Source organism: Protopterus annectens, chromosome 2.part2, assembly GCF_019279795.1.
Source record: "Protopterus annectens isolate FY-2018-M chromosome 2.part2, PAN1.0, whole genome shotgun sequence".
NCBI lineage: Eukaryota > Metazoa > Chordata > Ceratodontiformes > Protopteridae > Protopterus > Protopterus annectens.
In genome coordinates this window covers 472,680,279-472,690,534 of record NC_056730.1, presented here as the reverse complement: position 1 = coordinate 472,690,534, position 10,256 = coordinate 472,680,279, and the positions used below count along the sequence as shown (strand labels likewise).

General features: G+C 39.8%; 1 protein-coding gene across 2 annotated transcripts in view; it reads right to left on the bottom strand.

Moving 5' to 3' along the window:
- ANKDD1B (ankyrin repeat and death domain containing 1B) overlaps nucleotides 1–10,256 on the bottom strand; it is a 1,083,940-nt gene that overhangs the window by 65,345 nt on the left and 1,008,339 nt on the right. For both annotated transcript variants that reach the window (XM_044063959.1, XM_044063958.1), the window contains exon 14: nucleotides 6,124–6,255. In XM_044063959.1, the coding sequence (XP_043919894.1) occupies nucleotides 6,124–6,255 (132 nt within the window). The remainder of the gene's footprint in view (nucleotides 1–6,123; nucleotides 6,256–10,256) is intronic.

The following is a 10,256-nucleotide window of genomic DNA, read 5'->3' as shown; positions in this document are numbered from 1 at the left end:
TCTTTTCAACCACGGCTCCAGTGCGTAGCCAGCATCCCCACAAGGTGACCTTGTGTGATGTCCCCACTGGCGAATACCTGATACAGCTGTGAGGCATGCCAGATATGGGAGTCGTGGTAGCTTCCAGGGCTGCCAGCACACACATCCATGATAATGCCCTGCGCATTGCACGACCTGGCAATTGATGGAGGGGTATCCCTTGCGGTTTATGTAGCGTCTACCCTGCTCCCCAGGTGGTGACTTGATTTCTATGTGCGTACAGTCTATCGCACCCAGGACCTCCGGTTATTGTGCCACACGGTGGAAGCGGCGCATATTGCTAGCCAACTCCTCCTGAGATGTGGGGAACTTTATGTGCTCATGGGCATGTGGTAACATGGCATCCAGGAACTGGTGTAGTACCCTGGATGCTGATGCCTGTGAGATGCCCATTATGTCCCGGTGGGCCTTTGAAAGGTACCTGTAGCCAGTATTCGCAAGCTCACACATACCTTTGTGTCCACTGGGATGGGCTCCCCTCTGTTGTCTCTTGTTCTCAGGCGGCCGGCACAGCTCCACTATTTGCTGTAACGTGTCCCTGTCCACCCTGTAGCGCTCTACTATCTCCAGGTCTCGCAGCCCTGGTAGGTCACCCTTGGTCTGAACACTCTCCTTCTCCTGTGAGGCCTACGGTAGTTGTCGGCACCACCCTCCGCAACTCCGTCTGTCTCTGCCACATACCTATGCATCACGCCACGGCGGCACCCAGCATATACATGTTAAAAGTTCCCGTCTGTTTACACCCTACGGTGCGGCGTTTGAAATCGCTGTGTGTTGTGCGCATTCACATTTATTACTGTTGTGCTGTATACCGGTGAAGTCATTGGGTGTGTGCGGCCCTATCCATGGATTATTTCCATGGTTTTACGCTTGCAGCTGCAACGGTACTGCCTGTAGTGTTACATTACAGTTGCCTGCATTGCCTTCGCCTGGCATCTTACATTACTGCATCCTGCAGGCACATGGCATATGATGCATTTTATCTGCAGCCGCAGTTATGCTACCTCTGTACTTGGCTGTGCTATTTCGGTTCTTTGCTCTTTGCATTTCTACTACATCCCCTATTATCTTTGCTCTCATATGCCTCCCCTTTCCCGTTCTGCAGGAGTCTGCATGCAGACTTATCAGCTGCCGGCGTTTGCCCTTCCTGCATTGATTGGTGTTAATTGCTCGTTACGGATACATTTACACTGCTTCCGCATTTCCTCGTATTCTCCGCATTACCTTCCTATATCCCTGGTTGTTGCTGGTGAGGCCGCACATGACTGGTTTCGGGAACGTAGTCATCCTCGTGCACATGCATTTGTACGCCAGATTCTGTACTGTCAGCGCATCTATTTCCTAACACGCCAGTCCTGATGCTGTGATGTGCATTGTACAGCCCAGATTTGCTGTCCTCAATATCCTTCCTCCTACAGTGGCACACCCTGTGTGGTTGACATGTATCTCGTGTAGGCCACTCCTCGGTGTATCGCCACGCCGCTTGCTCCATCCTTACGCTGGCGCCGTTTTGCGATTCACTATTATCTGCCTCATTTGCATGGAATTGACTACTAATACCTGGTTACGGCGGACACGCCACCACTCCTTGACAACCATTGCGCTGGGGTTGCAGCTTTACATACATACTATGGTGTGTGGTGGCTGTGCAGCTGATTTGTGTTCTAATGCTCTTTTCGGACATTGTCATATTATTTCATTGCTTTACAACTTCTGTGCACACATCCCGGGGGTCTGCTGTTCTTTCTACGTACGTGCCATTTATGTCATTTTTTACATTTTGTGCATATTTTCTTTGGACATTCTCGGTGCCTTTCCACATTGGCATATTGCACCTATATGATACCTGACTTTGACAGCCTTCCGTTACTCCTCCGGTATGTTTGGGTAAATGTAAACCGTTTTTTTTGGTTTACATTGCCGTGCCCTTACGCTACGCCTGCGCCACTTCGTGGATCGCTATTTGCCCTCATTTGCATGGTGCAATACCGCACACAGTGTGTTTTGCATACCTACGCCGGGGGCGGGGACGGTCCGGCGCACGCCGATAGTGCACGTGGAATTCATTCATACCTGAATCGCTAAGCAGCCATATTTGGCGTTATAACGCCGACGCTATGCTGGCGCCTGGCGCAAGGTTCATGAATCCCGGGGATTGTCTAAAGTACTCGATGACACTTTATTAACGTACAGAAAATAAGTTAAGCTCTTTCATTCCTAAAGCATCCTGGGACTTGTTCAGAACAATCAAAATCCATAACAAGGCTACTTTTATAAGAAAAAAGTGTCCTAATTAATCAATTAAACCAAGAAGAATAATGAAATTTAAGACAGCAACCTATTTATTTTGAAAACTACTACAATTCACCTAATTGTAGGAAAATTATAATCAAGAGGTTTTAACTTCCTATAAAAACTTGTAATCAATAGGTTTTAAACTTCCTATAAAATACACATTTAAAACACATTGACAAAAACAAAAAACAATATAATAATAAACTAAAAATCCAAGGCTCTCTTCTTTAAAATAGGTAAAAGTGACACATGTTCATTGATACCAAGTGGAATAGTGGAATTTAACTTAATAATCCAAAACAACTCTCTCAGTTCTATTTGAAGTTCCCACCACCCTCCCCATGGATTATGTGACACCAATTCTAAAATCCCAAGTTTAAATTTGGTAAAACCAGTACATTGTAAAATACGCTTGTAAAGAGAATTGTTAGCATTACCTTTGGAAATTGCATATAGATGTTCATAAATTCTAGTCCTAAGTTTTCTCTCTCTTTTCCCAACATAATAACTTCCACAAGTTTACAAACAGAAATATAAACCAGACTTTTTGTATTACAGTTACCTCTGACTAATTTAACCCTGTGTCCATTGTCTTTTAAAGTTATAACATCTGTATTTAGAATATAGGGACATTGTTTGCATGTACCACATTTGTTCATGCCTTTTCAGTGTCAAATGAAGGTAGAAGTACGTATGTTCAAAAAGATACTTAAAATTCCTCCCAGTTTTATACACAAAATGAGGTCCTTGACCTAGCATGCCTAAAATGTCAGAGTTACCTCTAAAAATTGTCCAATTCCTAGAGATGATTGCTCTGATGTCTTTCTCACTTAGTACCAAAGGGTATAATCATACTTCTGTTCTCATTGGGCCCTACCATATTGTTTTTAGAAGTATCAAATGATTTTTGTTACCCAAAAGGGGTTTATATTTGGTACCCCAACCCGATGAAACCTCAACCTTAATGGTACACAGTAAGTCTGAGGGGTAACCTCTATTCTCAAACATTTCATTAATTTTTTTCATCTCTAAGTTAAAATTGGTCAAATCTGAACACATTCTGGCTGCCCTCACCAGTTGGCCCTTGAAAATATTTCTTTTAGTGTGCTTGGGACAGTAACCTTTAAAGTCCAAGTAGTTATTTGAAAATGTTTTCTTCCTAAATACCTAAATTAGTATAAGTTAGTCAGATGTAAGAGAATATCTTGTGATTAGAAGAGAGGGACTGAGGTAAGGAGGTATCTTTTAATTAGAAGCTGGGGGCTGAAAAAAGAGTGAATATTGAGATTAGAAGTGAGGGAATGAAGTAAGAGAGTATCACAGGATTACAAATAGGTAGATGAGGTAACAGAATCTCTCAGGATTAGAAATGGAAGGGTGACATAAGGAATATCTTGGCATTAGAAATATATCGAAAAGGTAAGGGAGTATCTTGAGAATAGAAGTGGAGGGATGTGGTAAATTACTGTTTCAGATTAGAAGTGGGGAAGTGAGTTAAGGGAGCATCTCAGGATTAGGTGTAGGGAGTGAGGTACGGGGAGTAATTTGGGATTAGAAATGAAATCATGATGAAGGGAGCCTCTGTGATTAGGTAAGGGAGTATCCTGAAATTAAAAAGAGGGGATTAGGTGATGGAGTATCTCCATACCTTTAATCTGTACAGATTTTCACAGAATATCCAGATGTTTGGCTATTTTTGGTCCGTTTTTCATAAAACTGTGGTTTTCTGACAAATTAGTGGCAAATTATTAAAGACTGAAGTTAGAAAATCATAACAGCCATTTGAGTTTCAGACTTCATACCCTTCAGAAAAGTTCATGCTAATGCAAAGCCTGTTATTCTATCTACTTTCTAAGTTTGTAAGAGCTATATTTAAAAATTGTCGCTATTTTTGGGCCTTTGTCCCACTTTTATTAATGCCTTTGTCCAGATGTCTTGCTCTAAGAGGTTGAGAGGTATGAGTATCTCAGCCAATGGGAAAATGAGGTGGTTATTTAATGTATTTGCAGATGACAGCATGCATGCCTTAGAAGCTGTGGGGATGTTACTGCCTCCATAGTTAGAACTATGTAGTTAATTGGGGGGGGTGCATCTGAGCTGTGCCTCCATGAGGTAGAATCAGTGACTGTGCCACTATGAAGGGCTAGGAGGCAAGACAGATGATTTTGGTGAATGGAAATGCAACGACATGTAAATTGCTGGATAGATGGAATCATCAGATGGGCATGCTTGTTGGCAGAATTGATATAGTTAGGATAATGATAATGCTGTTAGTGGTATGTCCAGCTTAGCATATACCTCTGTTTCTGGGAGATAGGAAACTGAATGAATGAATGAATGAATGACAGACAAAGAGTATGTAACCAATCTGTATGGAGGGGAAGGGGCTACATTTAGGAAATTAAAGGTTTTGAGTGAATAGAAGGCTTGGTTGATGAAGAATGCCTGATTTCAAGCAGAACATGGTAGACGTTAACATTGATGGGGTGAGGCAGACATAAGGGGGATGTGGTTATGTATAGGGTAGTGGTGTAAGACAGCAGTGTTATTAATTAAAAAGCTGTGGGTTGGTTGTTACAGGTTGATAGAATCTGGACAGAGTGGATTGCTGAGCTAAGGGCACAGTAGTGGAAGAAGAGAAAAGTGCAAAAGATGCTCATGAAGCCTGTGGTGGACAGGCTTACGGTTCTTGATAAGGAAGTTAAGGTAGAGGAATGAGAAGTTTTGATGAGGCCTAGGAAGGAATGCGATGTCCCTGAGGGACTGGCTGCAGAGGCTGAGTTTAATGTGATACAAGATGTCCAAATAGGGCAGATGCTTATAATGAGTGAAGGTTCAGAAATAAAGTTGAATCAATGGGGGACAAGAAGGTAGATAATAAGGAAAACAAAAATTAAATAAATGTGAGATGGTACGTTTTCCAACCAAAGCATTTTGAAGCAAAATGCAGATACATTTTGCAAGAATGGAAGAAATAGTGAATAGTGTAAAAAAACTGTGCTGTTGTGCAGTCCTAAAGCAGTATGTCATAGTCACCCACCTGAAGAGCAGAAAAGAAAAAAAGCTCTGCACCTAGCTTTGAAACATCAACAATGGCCAGATGCGGTTCGGACTGAAAATGTGAAGGGAAGAAAAAGAAAGGAAGGAAAACAGATGAGGAAAATACTGCTGGCATGTATCATTAGTGATGATAAGCAAATCACATAAGGTCAGAAAAGTTCAGTATGTCAGAAACAATGACCTTGTGCCAAATATGTCATTTGGACTTTATAACTATGTTAATGTGCTGATAGTCATCTCCTGGTCTTTTTTTCCTCTGAAACACCTTTATTGAATTATCACTTGTGACACAATTCCACATACTTGTAGTGGCTGCAGTATGTTTATACTTCTGAACACACAAAAAAAAAAAAAAAAAAAAAAACAGTCAAATGAGTCTCAGCAAACCTGAACAGTTTTTTTATTTTATATATTTATTTTAGACAGATAATGTTAATAAGCAATTACACAAAATAAATGCAACTTCAGGGGAATTTTTAAACACATCCTTATATTTCCTACCTTCTGACAGGTCTGTCAGGCTTTGCCCTAGTTGTTAAGATAGGATATCTCATACTGTTTATAATACCTATTTAAGCACTCTAAAGCAAGCATAGTTCTGTACACATAATCATTGCTCTGCTAGCATAAACTGAATGAACCACCAAATCTAATGTAAATGCTAGTTATTTTCAAGACTAGTGTGATGAGAAGTAATCAGTTAATTAAACAAAGAAATTGGTAACTTACCTGCTATGTTTAGACATCCTATGTGTACCAGTCCTTCATATAATAGTTTGATTACATTTTCACCTTTCAGTTGTGTACTGTGCCACCAGATCAACAACATTCTGTGACCATGTTCTCTGTAACTTTTGGGTCCTTTAAAAATACATAAATTGCATGAGTATCACATAAAAGAAAAACTTCATGAGTATGTCACAAAAATTTCTGATTTCAATAAGCTTCACATAATAAGCATTGTTTAGAAATGTGCTGAACCTGAAAACCCTTTTCAATTATTTAAGTGTCTGTCTGCACTTCCCATGCATCTTTGTTTTATATATACTTTAATTTCTTGTTACAGTCTTGTTGTTAAAGTTGCAAGCAGGGTTGAAAAACAGTAGAAGTTATATTTTTATGCTTAAATTTCACCATCTACTCAGTTTTTGATCTCACCCACAAAATTATGTCATGGTAGGTATTGTATAATGATTTACATACAGCAGTAAAGTGTTCTTGGTATTCAACTCACTTCTCTAGAAGAGCAGCTACTTAAATTGTAACCTCACTGCTACATCATCACATATGTTAATTTAATTTTCAGTGTGAGATATTTCACCTGCAAGACATAATTGATAACTTGATTTTCTAGAATTATTACATTCTCCTTTTGTTGCAGTTAGCATGGAAATATGGTTTCTTATTCCGTAATTTAAGTAGTGGTGCTGCGGTAGTGTTGTCGCCTCACTGTAAGACATTGTCCTGTTCGATTCTCAGCTAGAGCGTCTTCTGTGTGGAAACATGCGTGAATGGGCATTCCTTCGTTGAAGGTTGTGCGTCAGGGCTGGTAACTCAGCACGTAAAAATCAACTACCAATCATTAGCGGAGAGGAGTTCCGCTGTTGTGAACCCTAACCGGGAAAAGCCGAAAGACACAACAACATTCCGTAATTTAAGCAGAGAGGCATCATGGGTTCAGTCTTTTGTAATGTCATGACAAGGAGTTTAAGATCCAAGAAAAAAATAAAGAGTTCATCCTTATCAACAAAGTAAATTACAAAAATAATATTTTAAATAAAAATTGTATAATTTTGGTGTTGTATATGATATGACAGTTATAACTAATTCCAGAGGTTTGCTGCCTGCATTTCTTCTTAAAGTGCAGACAGGTGTTTTAAAGAACATTTATTTCACTTCTAATTTTAGTTCTGCTATTGTCCTCATACAATGGGTCTGAAATATATGTTTTCTTATCAAATGATTTCAATAGATTCATAAGAGAGATCATTTTTTCAGGAGATAACTGAAAAGCACAATAAAGTAAAATATATACATTTAAGTCATAATAACTATGAATTAATAATCTGTGTAGGTCTTTAAATGTTAAAGTGTAACTGAGGTATTTAATAATGCTTCAGTGTAGGTTATTATATCTTATATATAGCCTATATAAATAGCCCCCTAATGAAACTATTTTAACTATCTGAACAATTTGTTTAGTAGTTGTGAGCTATAATTACATATGCAAACAGGACAGATTTGCAGCACTTGAAACAGAAATGAACTTGCTGTGGTTACCTGACCAGCAGCAAGTTTCTTTACTCTTTCACAACTAAGCTGAATAAATTCCACACCTCCCGATGCCTGCACAATTCCTGCCTGGACAGCTTTTGCCTTAGCCAAAATTCTAGGAATGCAGTTTTCCAACCTACATGTTTGTTTGTTTGTGTCTTTCGGCTTTTCCCGGTTAAGGGTCGCCACAGTGGAACTCCGGTCCGCTAATGATTGGCAATAGAGTTTTTATGTGCTGGCTTGCTGGGTGTAACGCACAACCTTCAATGAAGGAACGCCCATTCACGCATGTCGCCACACAGAAGACGCTCTAACTGAGAATCGAACGGGCAACGTCTAACTGTGAGGCGACAACGCTACCGTAGCACCACCACCGCAGTTTTCCAACCTACATGTAAACAAATTTAAATATCTTAAAAGCTATAAAAGTTACAAAAAGAGGTAAAATACAAAAGTTATTCAGGCCACACTTCCAGAGCTGGATCATGGTCAAATGGGGGTCTAGGCAGGATAATGGACTGAGTGCCTCAACTCAGCCATGTCATATAGTAAAGCACTACTTAGCAACTATGTAGATTTTTCAGGAATTCAAATGACAAATGTATAGGCTACTTTTTCCTCAGTAGAATCCTGACTACACAAAAAATCACCTTTCCCTAAACCCCCCCCCCCCAACAAAAACAAAGTTATAATCTTCACTCCCAAGAGAAACTCGCCCATAAATAAAGCTGACCTCGAAATTTTCTCTCATAACTCCACCCAAATTGAAGTAGTTACCCACACTAAACTGCTAGGAGTAATTATTGATAAAGATTTTAAATTCAATCACCACATCCAAAAACAATATTAGTAAGACCCACAAAAAACTTGGGCTGCTATATAGACATAACAAATTCCTCTCTCTCCCTTTCAAACAAGCACTAGCACTATCTTATCTTCTACCTTGACTAACTTATGGGGACCCCTTACTAACCAATCTGCAGTCTTCTCTCATGGCCAAATTAGACACTTTCTATAACAAAATTGCTAAATCTGCCACAGTCGTCACTCTACTCACCACTGCACTGCTTTAAAGCAACTGAAATGGCTTGAGCTCCCCCACTATCTTCTCCTTCTCCAGCTTTCCACCGCTCATAAACTGATCTATAAACCTCACGATTGTCCAGCTCTAATCTCCATATTCTCCCTATATAATCCAGTCTGTCCTCTTTTCTCTGAGCAGCAATATCTGCTCCAAATACGCAAGCCAAAACTCCCTGGAGACCAATTACTATACTCGTGGACCATCTCCAAAATCTGGAGCAACCTTCCAGCTCCAGTCTGATTACAACCATCACCAGCTATCTTCAAAGCTGCCCTCCACAGTCACCTCTCCTTTACATGGATATGTAATTGCTCAACTGATGCTTCAGCAGTTACCTACGTTTTAACCTACTGATAAAATAGCAAAATTGTCTATACCCAAATTCAACTGTATACTTCTCTGTAACTTTGTAGCCCTTGTTCGAGATATACATGGCTTTAACAATGGTCACTTTATTCTATGTAAATACTTTTCTATGTAAATATCAAGGTTATGAAACTTTTATGTACTGCTTTTTGCAAGTTGGATCTTTGTCTCAATGGGTCACTTCATTCTATGAAAATATTTTTCTGTGTAAATACTAAGGTTATGAAACTTTTATGTACTGCTTTTATGTGCAAGTTATAAGTTTATATGTGTATAGGCAGGTTGTATTTTATGTTACAATGTGAACAATACTATAATCTGTTGTCATTTCTACCTGTTACTGTGGAGCTTTTCTCCCCAGGCCTCCACTGAAAATAGGCTAGCATGGCCCAGTGGACTTCCTGGTAAAAAGATGTCAATAAAATAAATAAATAATGCATGTGTCAGCATCCTGGGATAGCACACTGAATGCAAACAGCCCTTTTCAGGAGCAGCCTAGGAGCACTGTTTGGTGAAGTGACTTGGTCAAAGTCACACAGTAGACAAAAGAAGGCTGAGAGAATCAGATTCTGCACTACAGGAAGCATCTCATAGCCTATGTCGAGCAGATTATTAATAGGCACTGAGTGCAGCAAAATATTTTATGTTTAAATTATAGACTCCTAACACACCTCATTTATTAATGGCTCTCCAGGCTAGCAGTTGTATGTTTAAGTAAATAATAAATTAACTCAACATTACAAATAATGTTTAGATGTCATTTCAACTTTGGTTAGATGGAAACCATTCAATGAAATATCATGTGTTTCTGTAAGACTCACAGCCTAGCAACTGGTAACTTGGAAACTGTGATGCTAAACCCAAAACTGGTTTCTCCTGCCTGAGCCTGTGTTTTGTTATAAGTGCTAAGGAAATCAGTTTTTGTGTCACATGATTTTAGTTTTCTCATATTTAGGGAAGCACAATGATGCTCCCAGGAATACTCTGCACTCTGGTAAAAGGGCAAAAGAGCTCTGCACCCCATTCTTGCTAGGAAGCTCCCTCCCAAAAGCCATTTGTGGCCATCAACACTGGCCCTATTCCTCCTCTGGACTTGCTATCACAAGCTACCATTCATCAAGTACCTGCCAGTGGAGTG